The sequence below is a fragment of the Numenius arquata genome, chromosome 1 (assembly GCF_964106895.1).
Source record: "Numenius arquata chromosome 1, bNumArq3.hap1.1, whole genome shotgun sequence".
Classification (NCBI taxonomy): domain Eukaryota; kingdom Metazoa; phylum Chordata; class Aves; order Charadriiformes; family Scolopacidae; genus Numenius; species Numenius arquata.
Window position 1 is genome coordinate 71,528,616 of NC_133576.1, and position 21,646 is coordinate 71,550,261.

At 40.9% G+C, this 21,646-nt stretch overlaps 1 protein-coding gene across 1 annotated transcript; it reads right to left on the reverse strand.

The window, feature by feature from the left end:
* Positions 1 to 243: 243 nt before the first annotated feature.
* Positions 244 to 11,392, reverse strand: MFSD9 (major facilitator superfamily domain containing 9). Its single transcript, XM_074155714.1, has 6 exons — positions 11,231 to 11,392; positions 8,084 to 8,171; positions 5,327 to 5,370; positions 3,877 to 4,006; positions 2,433 to 2,642; positions 244 to 1,892 (listed from the first exon to the last, which is right to left on the reverse strand). Exons 1-6 carry the CDS (start codon positions 11,390 to 11,392, stop codon positions 1,102 to 1,104), a joined length of 1,425 nt encoding a protein of 474 aa, XP_074011815.1. The 3' UTR covers positions 244 to 1,101.
* Between the last annotated feature and the right edge of the window lie 10,254 nt (positions 11,393 to 21,646).

Here is a 21,646-nt window from a genome sequence, read left to right on the forward strand (position 1 = left end):
GACTGGCATGTAATATGAGCTTGAACAGTGAATAGCACAGGAAAGTGCTACAACTCTCAGTCTAGCTCTGAGAGTAAGTAACCTCTCATTAGTTAAGCAGTGCAGATCAGTGAAGACCAGAATACCAACCGTTTTTCTCATCACTGAAATGTCACTTATGCCTCCAGAGATGAGAGAGAATGCATTAATCCAGATCCATGAACAACTGCTAGTTGCTCCAGCATACCTTTAACAGTCATTCAAAAGAATTAAGAAACAAATTTATTCTTAAAATGAAGGTAGAAAAATTGCACAGGAAATATTAACAAACAATTTATAACAAAGTTGCTCAGTAGAAGTTATTACTAAGCAGAAACCACCAGTTCAAGTTTCAATAAAGCTTACATTCAGTTTCAGTCTGAATGACCCCGTATTATTCTAAAATTGTCCCATTTTAGGTCTTCTAATACATGAAATTAGCATATACTCAATTCTGTTACCTGGGAAAGGCCAGGAATCAGCAGGTGGTGAATGGCTACCCCAAGGTGCCTAATCATGCTGTGCAGCAAGTTTTGTAGACAAAGTATGCTTAACAAAATCCCATAAGCAAACAACCTATTAATTAAGCTGCTGCCACAGCAGACAAATGGCAGCAGACCGCAGCATAAGAAATTAAGGCTAACGAGCTATATTGCAAATTCTCCTTCTGATTAAATAATAAAAATTCACTTCTGATTAAATAATAAGAATCAATTTCTGTCTTTTAACAATATATCAATCTAGACACTGTTTCAAATGTGACTTTCAACCAGAATTTGTGTATTTCATGCTGGTTTTTTTCTTCCAAAAAGGTTAAAAATCCATAAAAACATCCCAGCCAGTACAATACAGCACAGCTGTCCCTCTCACAAGTGTTCTAGTGGTACCAGTTAGAATAACATTTGTCTAGAGTTAACATCCATGCAGCAGGAATATTTATACGTACTTGCCTCCAAGTGAACATAACATGCCCTCTTAAAAGATCCTGTGACTGCTGTACAAGTCTGGCAGGTGTGAGCATCACCCCAGGTTGATTCACTTTGCCTCTCCTGTAACATACATTGATACAATCCAAATTTGCAGCTATTGAGTTTTTGACTTAACATTTCCATGTCTACAATATTTTTGTTTGTTGGCATTCATTATCAGAATAGCTACTAAAGCTAGTCCAACCCCTAGACTTGGAGGGCCACAAGGACTGAACTCCTGAGCAATTCCAGAAAGGAGTGGGGCAACTATACGTCCCACTGATGTCACAGACTGTCCAACACCTAGGAGTGTACCGCTGGCCTCGTTCCCACCAATGGTCAATTCAAGATCAATGATACAAGTACGACCTATAGTAGTTGAAAAGGCTAAGAACGTGGAAGACAAAACAACCATCCATATGCTCAGCGCTGACGCGTACAGGAGAATCAACATGCAGGTAAAAGTGCTGGAGTGCAACAAAATCCTGTAAGTGTTGTGCTGATACAGTCTCGTTATTGGTCCGAGCAGACAACCCGCCAGGACTCCAAGTGCGCTGCTATAGCTCATTAGGTATCCAGCGAACAAGGGTTTCACCCCAAATCTCTCATCCAAGGCCAGACTAAAATTACTGTAGTACAGCAGTATAGCAACAGACATCAGCAACCGCACGAGAAATATATCCCACAGATCAGAGCACGCAATTCCTTTAATCCTCGTCAGCACTGTTGCCACTTGGGCCCATGGAGACTGGAAAAGACTATTGCTTGCCACAGCTCCATTAGTTGCTGATTTTGAGTGCAGGTCACGATTTGCTTTTGCTGAGAAACTGTCTGTTCCTTTGTTGCCTTGTCGATGTTCCCTATTGGCACTGTTTTCTTCACTCCAGGGTAACATCCAGACAAGACCTATATAGATCAGGAAATCAGTTGATTTAATTCAATTGCATTAACTTCACATGGAAGACGTTAGTCTGCTTGTAACATTTTACTTAGTGTAAAGATCAAAATTTTAAAGAGGACTTCAACAATCATTTCCCTTTAAAAAATTGCAAAGATTAAGTCTACTGTTATTCACAGTATCAGTTCAATTTTAAATGTGGTGAAAGCAAGGACGGAACACACTGAGATGTCCCACTCACAACATACAAACAAATCTAATGGCTAGGGCCAAAAATCTGATTTCTCGTCTTCATCTTTGGGCACAGTAAAAAATCCCATTCCTGTGTCTGAATATAAAAGTGATATATACAATACAAAGGAGAAGCATCTGGAAGTTAACTGTTTCAAAATTCCTACTCTTCTAAAGTGGAAGGGTAGTTTCGGTAGAGAGAACATGTATGCCATAGATGATAAACACACCATGAATTCAAGGTATTACAAATAGCATAAAAACACGAAAGTGGGGAATGAAGGGACCCAAGATGCAAAATACTATGTACAACTTACCAGCATTCAGAAGGAAGATAGAGGCACAGATGAAAGACGTTTGATAAAAGCCATCTTCCAACTCTGTAAGGTAGCCACCAACAACAGGCCCCAGAATGAAGCCCACACTAGAGGCTGCACTGAAGCGTCCCATTACTAAAGGGCGGTCTCTCTCAGAAACCAAGTCAGAAAGCAGGGCCTTAGAGATGGAGAGTGTGTGTTTGAAAATACCTGCAACGTAACATAAACAAGATAATGAACATGTATTGCTCAGTCCAAAAGATCTTTAATGACAGAAGCTATCTGATGTATCAATGTTCAAAATCTGTTTTTAAGATTCCATAAACCACAAATTCTTCACTGCTAGAGTCATGCAGCACATTGGGCCCATGCCCATCATCCTGGCTGTTCAAGGATTTGAACTTGGGAATCAGAATTATTCACGCATCAAAGGAGTGCTCCTGCAGCCCTGGTGAAAGAAGCAGTAACTTAGCTGAGTGCTGGAGCACACTAGGAATAAAATAGCTGCTAAAATAGGAACTTGTGGGTGGGTAATGGTGGAGTAAGAATGGCTTGTCTGTCTATGAATATAGCTCTGCCCCAGCTTTGCCGAGTATGGAGATTTCCAGGATTGTAATACACCAAATTCATATGGGAGACTGGTGGGTGGTAGAAGAGGAGCACAGAAGCATAAGCATACTGCAAGAACACTAATAATGCAATCTTTTATGTTCCTTCCCTCTGACCAGGGCAATGCTGTCACAGTCACAATGCTGTTAGCATTAAAAAACATTGCCTCTACTAAGTAATCGAATATCAACCAAATAATTCATTAGCAAGTTGTCTTTAAATTAAGAAACAATATAAACAGTTCCTAAATCAAGACTCTGGGTGATGAAAGTGCCCTTTAGTAGATGCGTTCACAGCAATAGCAGTGCTTATTATATCAGAATACATGCAAAAGGTGTTCAGCTATTGTAAAATAATACAAACCCTGGCACAGACTTAGCTTCAGTGCTGCAAATGTACATGCTTTTGCACAACATAAATATTCTGTTGAAGCAGTGATCTAAAATTTCAGCCAAATTTTGTAGTTGTAATATTTTCAGCATGAGAAAAAACAATAATGCACATATCATTCCATTCTGTATTGCAAATGCAGGCCAAGATTTCTAGCAGTGGTCTGGTGTATTGTGTACCTGTTATGACTAACCTTAAAATAGCCTCTTTCAAGGAATTACTGCACTCCTATTCTCATAAAATTCAGCCACACAATTTCAAATTTTTTTCAGAAAAAAAGTCATGAGAAGGTTTTATTTATAGATTTTTTTTTCATTACTAGGGTTTTAGTTGGTGCTGCTGGATGCTGCTGTGTAGCCATCCACATACCATGATTTCAGTAGCAGTAATTCTCAGGCTGAGACTATATGGAATTTAAACTGCAAAATGCCAAGCATTTACTCACCTACAGGGACTCTAGAAATGGCAAACAGGAACACAGTGGTGGATGTTCCAAGAAGGAAGTAACCCAGTGCACTGAGAAGAATACAAGCAAGCAGGGAATACCGTCTTCCTACTATATCACTCCAGCAGCCCTTTCATAAAGCAGGAAATTAAGATCAGCTTTTTACAACATTTAACTACGTACAGTGAACAATCAGTACTTCTAAATTAAATTAAGAAAATAGATCAAAGGACTGCCAATGAAAACTTAATCAGCTTATTACACAACATTACTCATCACTTCCAGATTTTGAGCATTTTGGAGAGTTCTGCCCTGCTGGCAGTGCACCTGCTGAAACTATCATTCAATTTAATGTCATGCATACTGCTTTTTTTTTTTTTTTAAATAATGTCTCTCTTTTAAAAATACAATCCTCCAATAAAGACCATGAAATATTAGTAGTAGGGGCCCTCTGAAAATGTTATCACAGCTGATCACAAATATTTCTTTGCAATGGTGGTCGCTATCATGGAATCTTATGTACTAGACACCTGTTGAGTATCCTAAAAGTAATGATCTTAGCTGTGAGGAGTTTGTCATCTGAGTGCAGACAAGTAGGAAGTATTTATGAGAAAGGCAAACAGTAAATGTGCATGTAGCATGCTTATAAATCGGCTTGCTTCCAAACAGGAAGTTTTTTAAGAAAGCAGGCAATAGTCTTGCCATTCAAAGAAAATGCCACAAGATGATAAAAGCAAATTATCCCAGGTGGCCTGCATAACAAACCCTGAAACAGTTTTTTCATGAGATGCTCAAAATCTGCTCTCTTGAAAGCTAGGAGGTACCAGGGTAATATTAAAGGTGCACCTGGCTAAATATAGGGATCTAAGGTATTGATAGGTAAAGCATATATGCAAGAGGTTCAGCCCTGATGTTTAGTCTTTGCACTCTTGCTTAGATAAGGATGTAAAAAATCAAAAGCTAACAGAAAACAAAACCAAACAAAGCTCAAAGGCATAATGCATGAATTATGGCATATGGCAAATTACAGAGCACTACTCATTGAGTAGGGAAAGCAAACTCTAGATAAGAGGCTTGTGAAGAGCTGATTTGTGAGACTGCTTTTTGGGCAGACTACTGCACTGGAGAAAACTGCTTTACTAGCACCAACACTGAAGAGAACCCTCTGCAATTGAGACGTCTCCGTAATGTATGACTGAGCCCAAATCTAGATTCTAGTTGTTGCCTAAAGACTATATTCTGTTCAGTTCTGAAAAATTTAACAATTCCCTATAAGTGAAACAAACATTTTCCACACAAACTGAAAACCGGATCAACCAAGCAAAATTGTTTATATGAATACTTTGAACATTTTAAACATTTCAAGAAGCCCTATTATTATCCTCATCGTTTTCCTCCTTAAAATCCATAGAAATACCAACATACTTAGGAATGCAGTGTTAGAACTCACCACAAATGGGCTGGAAAACAGTTGCATTATACCATAGAGAGATCCTAAGACAAAGAAGTAAAATACCAATATTTAATTTTTAACTGAATTTTTTAAAAAAATGAAAACTGCACAAAATTTTTAAATGACAAAACATGAGAGAAACACCAGGAATAATTTACTAAAATAGGAAGAAGGAGTAGGACAGACCAAGTGTCCCGGTTTGAAGTAAAACCGAACCAATTTTCTGTTCTGTAACTTTACATCCCAGCTAGGCCTCCTCTAACTCTCTGAAATTAACGGCATATTGTGGAGAAAACTGCTTGTTCTCAGAATGATAAGACCAATGTTTGTGCTCCATGCCAAGGAATGGTATGCAGAGAGGCCCTTGCTTATACTTATTGCTATAACAACCAAGGTCAGCCAATTTCGTTATTTGCCCCCTTAGAGGGTTGGAAACGGAAAAAACGTAGAGGGGTCACATCAGTGGGGAGGAGTGGACAGGACAGGTGACCCAAACCTGACCAACTGGGGTATTCCATCCCATCTGCCCCATGCTCAGTATAAAGGCTGAGGGATCAAAGGGTCAGCCCCCTTCCTGCGATGGCCGACGTCCAGAGAGGACTCTGTCTGTTCATCTGCCTTTGATCCCGATCCGTGTGTTCCTGACTCCAGAGCTGGAACCCAGTTCCCATTCGTGACTGAGTCTAGTCTGGGACTTCCCCAGTGCCTGCCGGTGATGTAACTGACATCCTGGGAGCTTGATACGGTTTTGTATATATTGTATCTATTTCATTATTTTCTTCTTTATTTTTATTTTAATATTAATTTTTCATTAAAGTAGTTTAGTTCATTCTAAACTTCTGAATCTCCTTATCTCTTTCTTCTCCTCTCTCCTCTTTTTGGGGGGGGAAAGGGGGGGAAGGGCCATCTGCCGGTCCGGTTTTGGTAAATTCAGCCAAAACCACGACACCAAGGATGGAGTTTAGCACATAACCAAGGAAGTATTTTCTGCTGAAAACTTGTACAACTGTGTAATGAAGAAGGATGCTTTGTATGGTGTATCAAACAAAATGGGTCTTGGCATTTATAATTGCTTTCTCAGAACCAGGAGAGAATTTCATTACTGGGAGGCACTAAATACTTTCCACTTTGCACTTCAACCTATTACAAGGCACCACAGAAGCCCTGAAGAAACCACAAACCCTACTCTCATAGACTTGTTCGGGTTGGAAGGGACCCTAAAGATCATCTAGTTCCAAGCCCCCTGCCATGGGCAGGGACATCTCCCACTAGGCCAAGTTGCTCAAACCCCATCCAACCTGGTCTTGAACACCTCCAGGGATGGGGCATCCACAGCTTCCCTGGGCAGCCTGTTCCAGTGACTCACCACCCTCAGAGTAAAGAATTTCTTCCTAATATCTAATCTAATTCTTCCCTGTTTCAGTTTAAAACCGTTACCCCTCATTCTATTGCTACGCTCCCTGATAAAGAGCCCCTCCCCATCTTTGCTGTAGGCCCCATTTAGGTACTGGAAGGTTGCTACAAGGTCTCCCCAGAGCCTTCCCTTCTCCAGGCTGAACAACCCGAACCCTCTCAGCCTGCCTTCATAGGAGAGGTACTCCATCCCTCTGATCATCTTCGTGGCCCTCTTCTGGACTTGCTCCAACAGGTCAATGTCCTTCTTGTGCTGAAGACTCCAAAGCTGGACACAGTACTCCAGGTGGTGTATCATGAGAGCAGAGTAGAGGGGCAGAATCACCTCCCTCAACCTGCTGGCCACGCTTCTCTTGATGCAGCCCAGGATGCGGTTGGCTTTCTGGGCTGCTAGCACACATTGATGGCTCATGTTGAGCTTCTCATCCACCTCTCACTTTGGAGGCTGAGTTTAGCAGCAGTTAGTAACAGAAGAGAAGCAGCAAAGAGAAGCAGAGACAAACATCTGCCAGCCTCTTTCATTTACAAGAACACACCTCAAAACCAAATTTTTTTTTAAAAGTTAAAAATCAAAGCAGACTGGTGAAATGGAAACATATTTTTGACAATTTGCTGCTTAAAATAATACTCTGACTACTCAGAGCAGAACCAGAATTATTTCACGAACAGTGCTAAATTTCATCCAAAATAAAAAAGGTAATAAAAACCTGAATACTAGAGCTCATGTCAACCATGCATAGCTATAAAGAATATCATACTTGTATCATTACAAACCATAAACAGTACCATAAGATATAAATAAGAACTTCAGAACCACAGGACTTTATCTTACTACTTTGTTTTTAAGATAAAATTCCAAACTTTCAGAATTTACTTGTAAATGCTCCTTAAAGACGATAAATATTTTGCTGCAAGGAATTGAATCAACCTAGGGCAATCACAGGCTTTGGAAAGTTCAGGAGAACCAGCTGCAGAAGTATTGTTTGGAAAGCCTGTAAATAACAATAAAACAAAAAGCAACACCTCCAGCTCCCAAAGCTGCTGAGCTGTGAATTCTTGGATGCTGGAAAAGCATCTGTATAAGTATTACTGCAAGACTTCCCTGTTCTCTCCAAGAATGCTCTTTCCCAAGCACCTGCTTTTGGCTACTGTCAGCATGCAAATTTGGACAGGTCTTTGGGTCTAACACAGTATGGCTACCCTTACTGTTTTACTTGGAATTTGGCATTACTTATGCTACAAGCAAGTAAGAATTATGTTACAATGTCCAATTTGCGGTAAGGCATAACCCAGTTAACATTATATTATTCTTTGGTGAATCAGTCAAGTACCGCAACTCACCTATTATTCCAGCAACTGTATGACTGGCTCCTAGAGATTTGATATGAAGGTTCATTAAAGGAACAACCATGCTCACACCAAATAAATCCTGAAAAGATGGCAGGAAAAGTTTTAATAACTGATCACTTTTACAAAGACGATGGCAACCTGTGTTAATAACAGTCATTATTTTTAAAAAAATTAAATTATTTCCCATATCAATACAACATCAAAAGAAGATTTTTCATGGCCAAAGTGGTATGTTGTAACCTCTGTAACACATCCAGTATGTACAAAATTACAAAAACACATAAACTGAAAGATAAAGGATTGCCTCACAGAGGAGTTAAAATATGAAAATGGCAATCCTCTTCCCCCCTCCAGATAAAATCATTCTGAAGATACATATTTAAACATGAAATATTCCTTCAACATATATTAAAATTTATCTGTTTAACAAGAAAAGTGCTTGGTACCAGTATTTTAAATTCAAAGTGGTCTGTAATTTCAATTACCTAAAAATACTTTTTACTTGCGCAAAGAGAGTATATCTGGGAAATCTACAGTACTTTAACTCTCAGCCACAATGGGGAAGAAGCTATGGTAGATCTAAACCTACCTACAGATTCCCTTTGTGTATAACTTAAGAGATATACTGAAAAGACAGAAACATGAAACAAGTAAAGCCTAAGTGAAAAATGTTTTGTTAGAGGAGGGCAAAGGACACTGCCCATCCTGAACAGTACAAGGATCTCCTACTTATTCCTTTTATCTTTTGTTAAGGCAACCATATTGACCCAGTAGTTCTTTCACTACTACTACCTGGCACAGCATACAGTGCCAGAGCAGAACCTTACAGAAGACCTACTGGAGCAAGATCACCTTTTATCAGTGACTGCTTGAGCTGAACTAAACTAGCCCTTTGTAGTACCTCCAAAGCCTGAACAACTGTAACAATGCGTATCACTAAGTAAATTCTCAGTCTGTCATTAAGTATCTTTTGATGGCTGAAATTGAGATTGCAAGGTTAGAGTCATTATTAAATACACTAGTATGAGTGTCCTGGTTTGAAGTAAAACCGAACCAATTTTCTGTTCTGTAATTTTACACCTTAGCTAGGCCTCTTCTAACTCTCTGAAATTAACGGCATATTGTGGAGAAAACTTCTCATTCTCAGAATGCTAAGACCAATGTTTGTGCTACATGCCAAGGAATGGTATGCAGAGAGGCCCTTGCTTATACTTATTGCTATAACAACCAAGGTCAGCCTATTTTCGTTATTTGCCCCTTAGAGGGTCAGAAATGGAAAAAATGTAGAGGGGTCACATCTGGGGTGGGGAGGAGTGGACAGGACAGGTGACCCAAACCTGACCAACTGGGGTATTCCATCCCATCTGCCCCATGCTCAGTATAAAAGCTGAGGGATCAAAGGGTCAAGGCTCTTCCTGCGATGGCCGACGTCCAGAGAGGACTCTGTCGGTTCATCTGCCTTTGATTGCGATCCGTGTGTTCCTGACTCCAGAGCTGGAACCCAGTTCCCATTCGTCGCTAAGTCCAGTCTGGGACTTCCCCAGTGCCTGCCAGTGACGTGACTGTCATCCTGGGAGCTTGATACAGTTTTGTATATATTGTATCTATTTCATTATTTTCTTCTTTTTGGTTTTTTTTTTTTTTATTTTAATATTCATTCTTCATTAAAGTAGTTTACTTCATTCTAAACTTCTAAATCTCCTTATCTCTTTCTCTCCTCTCTCTTTTGGGGGGGGGGGGGGGGAGAGGGGGGGAAGGGCCATCTGTCAGTCTGGTTTTGGTAAATTCGGCCGAAACCACGACAATGAACAAACAGAGCACATGACTTAAGAACATCTTCAATAACACAATCTTAGGCGCCATTTGCAAACCTGAAGAGCTGTTCCATGACCTTGTCCGGGTCATCGACAGAGACATTGAAAAGGACAAGTCTCAGAATATGCCCTGGCAGTACTGGACTTGTCAGAGGCATGCAGGTAGAGCAAGACCCATCGATCACTTTCCTAGATGCGTGGTTATTTCTCATTTCACTTATAATTTCTTATGTTGACATATAAATACCATATATTTGCTTGGTTACACGAAGCTTGCATCACAGACAACAGCTCTTTACTGTGTTTCACCACACTCTACATCCTCTAAAAAGACTCTCACTCACTTGGTTGTTTTCAGTGTGTACTCCAGGTCAGTGTCAGCAAGATATTACATGGCTGGAGAACCACAGTGTTTGAAAGTGAGCACAGAAGCAAAGCTTGTTCTAACACATCATCATGAAACATATTCTCCAGGAGCCAAACCAACAACTAGATTGTTTCTACTGCCCAACCTAAAGGTAGGTAAGTGAACTTATCTACATTTCAGGTGCAAATCTGTACTCATTTTGTATTAATCTTCCAAGTTATCCCTTTTGATTTTAAATCAATTAAATGCCATCTTCCCGAGGCTCATGAATTGCTACAGAATACAAACTTTCTGTATACTCTCTATATTATGTTCTCTCAGCAAGGGCTTTTTGTGGTTTTTCCATATTTTTTATTTTTTATTTAGAAAAAGCACAGGGGTTTTGGTGTGTGTGTGGGCAGTTAGTTTTCACTAAGCACTGGTATATGTGGGTTAGTTTACACTAAGCACTGGTATATGGGGGAAACAAGGAAGAACTCTCTGATAAGCATAAGGCGACACTCAGCCTTAACGGGCGCCGAGCAACTCTATTTCATTCACTTTTCTATCAGGCTGCACGACTGTCGGCAGGTTAAGCACAAGACGGCCCCTACAAACCACTGTGGCCACAAACATTCAAACTCCCAAAAAGCGGGTGAAGCCATGCACCTCAAAACCCAGCAGCCCCATCCGGAGCGTAGCCAGGCCCCGGGCCGGTGGAACGGCAAAGCACAACAGTGTGGGGTTGGGGGGTCCCCGCCCGACCTCGGGCCTCCCAGCGCCTACTGTCTACCCTGAGGGGACCTCACGGCTCCGCAGCCGGCTGCGGGGCAGTCCCCCTCGTCGACCACGGCCGGGCAGCGGGTCATATGGGGCGGCAAGAGGAGGATTCTCCTCAGGCAGGCACGGCCGCCCCGTCCCAGGCCGCGCCGGAAAAGCGCACACACACACACACGCCGCCGCCGCCTCCCTGCTTACCAGGAAGCCCACCGCGTAAAGGCACCGCACGAATCGGTCGGACGCCGCCGCCGATGCCGCCGGGCTCCCCGTGGCTCCCCGGCCTCCAGCCTCCTCCTCCGCCTCCTCCATCCGGCAGACAGCGGCCGCCGGCCCGCGTCCCGTGGCGGCGGGGCTGGGCATGCGCAGTGCGGGCGGGGTGGCAGGAACATGGGGGCGGAGTGGCAGGGACCGGCGGCAAACCTCGGTGTTTCGTCGGCGTTAACGAGTGTGTTCTTCGCGTTTCCTCTTTTTGTCAGGCGAGGAGGAGGCGGAATAAGGATCCCTGCGGGTTTTGGAGGCTGTTGGGATCCGTTTCTCCCCCCCTCCCTCACTCCCCGCTTGTAGGACTTGGGCCTTCTTGCCTGTTTGTACGTTGAAGAGTTTTGCAACCCTTCACCTCAGGGCCTGAGGCTCTAAGGAAACCAGGAAGAGCTAAGACAGGGTGGGGGGCTCTTTGAAGGCAGAAATACCCCCTGGAAGCGTGGTAAAGGGTCGCCTGGACTGTTCTCTCAGTTGCTGAAGAAAAGTGACCTTTGAACCTGGGCACTTCCCTCATGGGGACAAGTAGCCGTGTCCCACCACTGCTGCTCTTGCTCGGCCCTCTCACGGGGCTCAGCCTGGGGCCTTCATCAAGTGTTACCTGATGACATAGTGTTTTCCTGCCTTGTTATGTGTCTGGTGGTTCCTGCACAGAGCCAGGGAAGACGGGGATCCCTCTTTCTGCCAGCACGTAGGCTGCTGTGCTGTGTTTCCATTAAAGTTGGGGATAGCTGGAGTTGTGAATGGCTATTGTAATGTGTTCGCATCAAAGAAGTAAAATGGCAGTCTTAAATCTCTGAGAAGCACGGGTGGAAGTGATTGTCACATGTAAAATACCTTTATGTTGGAGGCAGAGGTGATTTTTTTGTGTGGCTGCTAGGCCAGCGATCAATGGAAGGGCTGCAGTTTTAAATACTTTTAAAAAAAAAAACAACAAACCCCACAAAAAACGCATAAGGGACAACTGATCTAGGGAACAGGAGTTGCTTTGACTTGTTTTTAATTATCATTAAGAAGCAGCTTTTGAAAAATTATGATGACATCTACATTCTAAAAGTTAGCACCAGTTGATAAAGTTTGAGAATGATCAATGAATAACCGACAGTAGGATAACTTCAGTTCTATCTTTGTGTTTTCAGAAGAAATAAATATCACAGGAGGAAGGGTCTTCAACAGATTAAGGTCATAAAAAAGGTGAAGGGAATGTGGTTTTCCTTACGAAGAATTAAGCTAAAAACAAAAACAAACCCCAAAACTGGAAAGCAAGACATATTCACAGAATCACAGAATCACAAGGGGTTGGAAGGGACCTCTGGAGACCATCTAGTCCAACCCCCCTGCCAAAGCAGGTCCACCTAGATCAGGTTGCACAGGAACTTGTCCAGGCGGGTTTTGAATGTATCCAGAGAAGGAGACTCCACCACCTCCCTGGGCAGCCTATTCCAGTGCTCTGCCACCCTCAAAGTAAAGAAGTTCCTCCTCATGTTTAGTTGGAACTTCTTATATTCAAGTTTGTGCCCATTTCCTCTTCTCCTATCCCTGGGCACCACTGAAAAAAGGCTGGCCCCCTCCTCTTGACATCCTCCCTTTAAGTATTTATAAGCATTGATCAGATCCCCCCTCAGTCTTCTCTTCTCTAGACTAAAAAGACCTAAAAAGACCCAAGTCCCTCAGCCTCTCTTCCTGGATACACAGCTTATAAATAAGATACCAAGGCAAAGCTTAGCTGAGCATATCCATAGGGACAAAGATGTTGTCAGAGTCTCCAGAATAACTCAGTTTTTTAATATCCCAGTGGCTTTGATAATTTATAGTTGGCTTAACCAGTACATCCTATTAATTTAGCTCTCTGAGGCCACTTTGAATAACAAATCCTCTCAGTGAGATTTTTAAAATTCTGGATATAACATTAATAGCGATCACAATTGCATGCAATTTCTCTGAAATGGACAAAATGGTTACAAGATATTGAAATATTAGAGCATCATGGGAATGGACACTACATTGTCTGCTCAATATTGCGCTAATTTTACCCCCTTGGTCATTTTAACTCTGATAGAAGACATGGAAAAGGCCTGAAGACTTTATCAGAGGAAATTGTTCAAAAGGTGGATGACTAAAAGAAGTTGCAAGGGTTTAGTTACTGTTCCTGGAGTATGAGGCAGGTTGACCTTTGTGCAAACACTGAGCCCTAGTGAAATTTTTGAGGTTTTGTGTACATGTGAATCTCTGCTATAAGTCTCAGAAACCAGAGTTAGCAATTCTGCATTCTCCTCAGATTCTGAAGATCAAAATGAACTAATGTAATGGGGACAAACTGTTGTAGGCAGGAATATTGAATTCCTTGACAATGAAAACTCTTCTTTAGTTCTGTCTATGATTTCAAGCTATCTCCATGCAGAAAGGCTTGTAAAGCAGAGAATAACTGAACTTTTTGATTCAGTGCAAACTGTTCATGTAGGAAAAAAAAAGTATTTTGAAAACATATAGGTATCTCTTCCTTCTCTTACTGCTTTTGTAATGGTAAACTTGATTAGATTGTTAAAGAATTGTGTATATGACATGACGTTTACTTTTGCGTAATATATAAGAAAAAGGCATTAACATATAGTAACATGGCAAATATCTCTGTTGCCTTTGAACTGAAGGCGGATGGTTCCTGCTACCTTGGAGGTTCTCACTCATGCTCTGTCATTGTAATTATAAAATTTAAGATAAAGGCTCCCAAATAAATAAATCTTAAGATAAAGGTTCCCAAATAAAGTGATAGTATGACTGATAATGGAATAGACTAACAAATAGAGGAATGAAATACAATGAAGACCACGTATCGCAGTCTTAAGGAAAATAGAACCAGCCTGATATCATTGGGGGCAGAATTACATGGTTGGTTGATTAAAATGATGCTATATGGTACACTTACATTACTTTAAGGTATTTGACTTGTTGCTACTTTAAGTTGTTTGACTTGTTGCTGGATGGTTCTTAAGGACAGTAGAGCAATACATGCTCAGAAATGGCAAACAGCATGTGGATTCAGAATTGTTTGATGTGTCTCCAAACTGTATATGTGAATGGATAATCTTCCCTGAAGAAGAGATATGTCTAGATATTCCTCTTATTTCTAAATCTTTTTTCCATGAGCTAGAAGAAGAGATAGAATCAAAATTATGCTTTTTATGGATAATGCTAGGACCAGGAAAACTATGCAGACTATTGACACAGCACAATCTGAATACTCAGCTTTCATGATATGTAAGTACTCTTAAGTGTAAAAGCACAGGTAGAAACAAAGCATGATGCACACTTAAGAGAAGTATCTCTCTGCTGTGGCAGTCAGTAATTATGACATGAACTTGGTATTCATAGTAAATAACCAGTGACCATGAGTTTTCATCACTAGTCTGTGGCCCAAAAATCAAACTCTATCTTTTGATAAGAAATAGAGGAACCTGAAGTAGAAAAGCAGGAAAAGTTTATTACTTTTATATCGGTTATTTGGTCTGAATACTAATGCAACATGGTGTCTAGTTCTTCCGTTCTGAAGATCAATGTTGAATGAATGGAGAAGGTTAAAAAAAAAAAAAGAGACTTTAATGGCAGAAGGAACGTTTCTTACAGTGTTGGGCTGATGGAGATCGGACTGTCCTCATCCTCGCTTAGCGGGCTGTTCTTGCCTCAAATGATGAATAGGAGGAGAAGTAGTCCAGGGGAGAATGTCTGAGATTCAGTTTGCTAAGGAGGAGAAGGGATGAGGGATCTGCAGCCCTCTACGAAAAACATCTGCTGTGGTAAATGCTTGGTGTCACCTACCAAGCAGGGGATTGAGGGAGTCTCAGCTGCCCTTCTTCACCAGCTCGGTGGCTGTGCATGCTCCAAGCCAAAATGAAAGCGCTGAGGGAAGCCGTCTGATACCTAACAAAGTTGTGAAGAAAAAGAACCTTTCAGTCCTTCCATAAGGGGGAAAATTTTAAACCTTATAAATTCTTAAATAAAGTTCGTAAAATAATTTTGTAAGACAGATCCGAGACAACTACAGCAATTTGTTGCAGTAAATGGAACGTATTCTTGGATTCATGCATTACAAATAGGTAAGGTCAAGACCTCCAAATGTACAATTTGTCATCAAATTTAGCGAATCTAACAATGACTTATTTCATTCTGGTTTACCGCTTCAGATCATTAGGGTAACATTCAAGAGTCATTTCAACTTTTCATATACAAATTGAGTAGAAAAAGTTACAATCCAGCGGTCCAGAACATTTTAAGAGGTACTGTAAATGAACTTGATTTCGGAAACTGCTGATAATCTTAAAGACCTTTAAAGTGTAATCTGTCTGAAAAGATCTGCAGATTTAAGCAATGTGGAAATAAACCTTTTAATTGACACCACCATCAAAGCTGTAAGTGCTGGTGAGCATGACAGAGTGACTTAGAAAGCATTTCTAAAAATCTTATTAAAGGAAGGAATTATTTCAGGTTTTAGGCCCAGTTCTCCCCTTCCAGAGTTTTCCATGGCACCATAACTAACACCGTGTATCTTTCCATGCTTCTTTCAATTAATGTTTAACAGATAAATACTCTAGGAATGGTTTAGATACTATTGATCCTGCTCTGGAGAAGAGAATGGCCTGGATGAATCCTGGTGACCCCAGTCCATTTCCTGTCATACTACTATACCCTTATTTCACATACACACACAGATTTTATTTATTTATTTGTAACCTCTGGAGCTCTGTAGAAGCTGGAAGTGTACAGAAAGGACTGTTCCTCAGCATTCCTGGATAGAATCCCAAAATATGTACCAAAAACTGCCTGTGCAGTAGATGTAAGGAGTTACTGCCTCAGTGTGAGATTCATAGTAGCTTCCTGCTGTGGAAGGACTCATGTAAGACAGCAATAAAAATGGTGAAGAAGGGTGCAATTCTTAATTTCTGACTATTTCTGGGGTGCAGGCACATAACTGTTTCCATGGAAAACTGCCTGGAACACCTCCTAAAATTAGGCAACTCATTAATTTCTCTGTAAATTAGATGCAGGTGTGACTCATTCCTTTAAAGCACTGCAGGAAACATTAATGGTATTGGCCTGGCTTTCCTATAATTGTCAGAAAAGTTAAGAGCAGTCACCAAGCTGTGACCTTCTTGTACCTCTGATGTTTGTAGTTATCTTGCCCAACTTCCAGGGACATGGATTCATCACACAACAATCTCTGTTAGGACATCACATAACAATAGTGTTATGATTCAATCAAAAAATATTATGCCTTCCCATATTTTTACCTATATTATCCAATGTCAATTTAATATAAGATATAATGCAGAATGGGATATATGAAACAGAGTGACCCACTCACAGTCATACTAAGTTTTCTCTTCCTTTCTGTGGCTGAATGAATCTTGTGATGCTTTGTAGAGTGTCAAGGTCCTGAGCACAGAGAGGGTATGAGGCAGGGTCCAAATGGGGTATACACCCTGCAGCTTTGTTCAGCTGGGTGGCAGCAAGTCTACTGCATGTTCCTGCAGATGCATGTTGCACCAGATTGTGCTAATAGAAATGGGAGGGAGAGACTGCAGTTTTCATTACCTCCCACAAAATAAATAAGCAGAGTGTATGATATAATCCCTGGATACATTAAATTGTGTAGATATAATGGCTCATAAAGAAGATTGTTCTTGTTGGTTTGTTAGAGTTCCTGTTGAAGGTGTTGCTGGGATATGGGCTGCTTCTGTCCTTAGGCCAGAAGGGTAGTTACCATCCTCTGTCTCTTCATGAGCTTAGCATAGATCATGCAGAATGAATGACTGTGTTCAGAATGGCTTGATTTCATCCATGTGTAGAGGACTTGCGCTCTTTACAATCTCTACTCAGGTTTTACATAAGCCAAAAATGTGCCCTTGCTGCAAATGTGAATGGTATCCTGATCTGCATTAAGCCAAGTGTTGCCAGCAAGTTGAGGGAGGTGATCTTTCCTCTCTACTCAGCACTGGTGAGACCATGCTTGGAGTGCTGGGTCCAATTCTGGACTTCCCGGTACAAAAGAGACATGAACATACTGAAGAGACAAAAATGAAGGGCCACAAAAATGATGAAGGGACAGGAGCATCTCTCCTATGAGGAAAAGCTGAGAGAGCTGGGGCTGTTCAGCCTGGAGAAGAGAAGGCTCAGGGTGATCTTTTAAATGTATATAAATACCTGAGGGGAAGGTATAAAAAGGACAGAGCCAGGCTTTTTTCAGTGGTGGCCAGTGACAGGACCAGAGGCAGTGGGCACAACCTGAACCATAAGAGGTTCCCTCTGAACGTCAGGAAACACTTTTACTGTGAGGGTGACCAAGCACTGGCACAGGTTGCCCAGGGAGGTTCTGGAGTCTCCAGCCTTGGAGATATTCAAAAGCTGCCTAGACATGGTCTGGGGCAACCAGCTCTAGATGTCCCTGCTTAAGCTGCTTGGGTTGGACAAGGTGACCTCCAGAGGTGCCTGCCAACCTCAATCGTTCTGTGATTCTGTGATTTGTGGCCTGATTTACTGTAGTATTAAGATTAAAGTGGTCATATCTCGAAGTAGTTATTCCGGGCCCCCTTCTAGTCAGTGGAGGAAAAAAAAAAAAAAAGAAAAAAAGAAATTGAGCTTTAAAGGCATGATTCATTGTACATTGGAGTAGTCATCCAAAAATAGGTCGGATGGACTGTGCCCTGAAAATGCCAATATGGCTGTAAAGGAAACCTGAGGTGACTGGCTTAATTGGAGACAGCTACCCTGCAGCTGTCTACTGTTAGGTAAGATGAATCCCAGCCAAAGATTTAATGGACAAGGTGTACTATACTCTGTACCTCTGCCCAGCACGCTGCTGACAATTGGTCGTGTAGGTGCAATGGATAACATGCTGCCCAGCTGGAGGGGCTGGGCAGGATGAGGATCGAATCAGCGGGTGAGATACTCCGTTGCTGTTCAGAATGTTTTTCTTCAACACTAAATGGGCAGTGAGGTCTCAGAAGGGCTCTGCTCTGAGGCAGCTGCTGAAATTGTTTCTTGGTATATAGTGAGACATGCAGCCAGTTCTAAAAGGCTGTTTTTAGATCATGGACATATCTGCCAGCACAGATAAGGAGCTGCCTGCCAATTCCAGACATACACACACGACATTTACTCAATCACACACAAACATAAACAAGCAAATAAACAATCTCCCCTCCCATAAACTAATCAAGCTTTTTCTCCTTCAGATGGAAAAGGAAGAAAGAAACAGTGTGCTATTTTTTTGGTTTGTTTTTTTTTTTCTTCTTTTATATTTTGAAATACAAGGAGGAGCTCAGATACTATATTGAAGCTGGAGCTATTTAGATACATAAATAAAATATGCAGATTTAGGAGTTAGCATAGCCCTATCTATGTGGAAAATAAACAGAAATAAAATCATAAAACTTTTGCTAGCTTTGTTAAATGAGATTGGAATCCATCCATTATGTTGGGGGCCTTCAATCTTCACACTATGAATCAACAAAATCAATGAATGTTGGTTTTATTTGGCCAAATTGATTGTATATTAAAACTGATTTAATTACTTCATTGTCATTATAGTAGGGATAAATTTGGCTAAGTCACTTTGATTTTAAAATGCCAGCCTTTCTGTAGAAATGTAGGAGTTTTGGAAGGAGTTGGGGAATGACCATGTTTAAGATTCAGAATAATGACTATTTTGGCTTAATAAATCTGGCCCTATTTTCTCCCTGCCTTAAAACTTTCTCTTTTCTATTGAGGAACCTTCAGAATTTAATTGAATTGAAGAAAAAGTGCCCTGAGACTTTCTGTGAGTATTCAAGTAGTGGATGACATGATTTTTTAAGCTGACATAACAAGTCTTAACATGGCTTCTGATTCATTCCTGACATAGCCGGGCATAATACTGGAGATGTTAGAGTATTTGGAACATAGCACTGCCAGAGAATGTGCCATAAATATAAAAGAGAATAATTAAATTAGATCCTCTAAGGATGAACATGCTAAACTGACACCAGAGTGCATGTACAGTATATTAAAAATAAATACTTGTACTGCACAGGCAGTGATTCAGCTGTCATTTGAATTCAGTGAAACTTTTCATGCAAACTAATTTCAGTGAAGCTACTCATGAAAGTAGGTTACTGTCATGTAGAAATGGGTTCACGGAGTCACGTATTTCTGACCTGAAGCCACATAGGTGCAACAAGACTGAAAACAGACATTTTGTTTCTTTTATTATTTGTGGCTGAGTCAGGTGGTTGGGAGTTCTCTTTTTCCTTCTGAGGCAACATTGAAAAAGTCATTTCACCATTGTGTCCCACGGTTTCCTTAGTTACAGGTGTGAATACTAGCACATAACCATCTTTGAAAAGAGCTTTGAGAATAGTAGAGTAAAGCATAAGAATGAAAAGTATTTGTATTCTTTTCACTGTTGGAATTCACCAACTTCAGGTTTGTCCTCTTTTGCAGTATTCATACATGGCTCTGTCCAATTGGTATTTTGGAGGTTATAAGCACATATCTTATAACACTAAAAACACTAGCTAGAGATAGAACTAGCTAGAGGTAGGTGTCTGCCTCAGTAATTGAACTGAGTCTAATCTGGCTTCTGCTGAACCACTCTCCAGGCTCCACTGACTCTATTGACTAGAACACTATTGATTATAATGGAGAGACATCTAATTCATGTGAAATTGTCTCAATTTGGGCATGTTTGTCCTGAACGGAATCCTACCTTGATACCTACCTTGGTAACTAGCTACCTTGGTCCACCCTTGATTTGGTGGGTTTTGTTTGTTTGTTTGTTTGTTTTTTCTATTTTGACTAGACTAGACTAGAATAAACTATTTCATTTGGTAGGGACTTACAACATTCATCTAATCCACCTTCCTGACCACTTCAGGGCTGACCAAAAGTTAAAGCATTATTCTTTTATAGCACATTCCATTCCTTCTTTTCTTTTTTTTTTTTTTTTTTTCTTTAATAACAAAGAACAATAAAACATCACTTTCTGCTGTAGCAAAGTGAACTGCATCAGCGGCTGTCAGGGAAAGCAAATATGGCAAAAAGAGTCTGTTTGACTGAAAATTCATTTACTGCTCTGCATACATTGAAGCTGTGCAGTGCAAAAAGGCCACAAAATATCAGATGTACTTGTGTATGAAGTTAGTATAAGTATCATGTGCGAATAAAATATGACTTGTAACAAATGCAGATATGGCATCAGGCAGATAATTTAGTGTTATAAAAACACTCAGGATGCATTTCTGGTTCATCTGTCTGGAAATGAGGAGACATGGTAGAAACAGTCTGTTCCTCACTCAGCACACTGCTGCACTGTCCAAACGGATACTGGGTTACTGGAAATAGGAGTCCCTCGACCTGGAGACCTAGGTCTGTTACAATAAAATTTTGTGGCAAATGTTTTGTGGAGTAAACTGACTTCATCATTCTCTTGCTTTCCAGCACTTCACAGCATGGGAAGTCAGTAGAATGTTTTCTATTCTGGTGGTATGTAATGCCAGTGGAAATTTATTGAGTAAGGACCAAGTGCAGGATCTAGTGCACAGTGAACTCAACAAATCTCTACAGGAGCATGCCCCGTAATCCACTAGAGATGTTTGGGAAGGCCTGCTTGGGATGAAAAGAAGTTGTTGGAAAAGCCTTTTTCTTGTGCAGTGAGTCCTTGGAGTTTAAATGTGTCACCTCATCATCTTCCAAAATGGCCAAAGCACATGTATGGGAAAGTGTCTTCTTTTTTTTTAAAAAGATCGAAGTGTTTTTTTCAGGTGCTGGGAGGAATTTTTAACGGCATGCATTTGCGATATATGCAAATAAGATGCATCTGAATAAATAAAGCAGTTAAATGCTTATATTGTTGTTAAAGCTGTTACTTTAAAGGTAAGATGTAGATTTTTAAAGCTAACTGGATTTGGAATAAAAGTTAGGGTTTTTCAAAGGCATCTCTGCAATTTGGCTGTAATGTTTTTAAAGTTCCAGAAGAAGATCTCAGCCTTCATTTACTAATATGACTTACAGTAACTTCCAAAGTGTTGTGTGTGTTTCCTTCCCCACTAGCAGCCAAGGAAACATTCACCACCAAGCCTGAACTTTGGAAGTTCTTGCTGCTACTATGTGCCCTGTAATGCAGTTCCCGTCAACAGACAGAGCCGTTGCATCTCCATTGCCATCTCCACTGATGTTGTGCACCAGCTGTAATAATATTTCAAGTCAATCCCTGATTAGTTAGGGGAAGGTCGGCTATTTCTGACTGGCCTCACCCAGACAGAGAAACAGAATGAAGCTCTGCCATCAGTGTCCTAAAATAGAAGGCCCTTTTCATCTGTCAGGCTT

Coding starts and splice junctions, on each gene's coding strand:
- MFSD9 (XM_074155714.1), bottom strand. CDS start 11,392: ATGCCCAGCCCCGCCGCCACGGGACGCGGGCCGGCGGCCGCTGTCTGC. Junction 5,371..8,083: donor TACAGTTGCTGGAATAATAG/GTGAGTTGCGGT, acceptor TCTTTGTCTTAG/GATCTCTCTATGGTATAATG. Junction 2,643..3,876: donor CATTTCTAGAGTCCCTGTAG/GTGAGTAAATGC, acceptor GTTACGTTGCAG/GTATTTTCAAACACACACTC.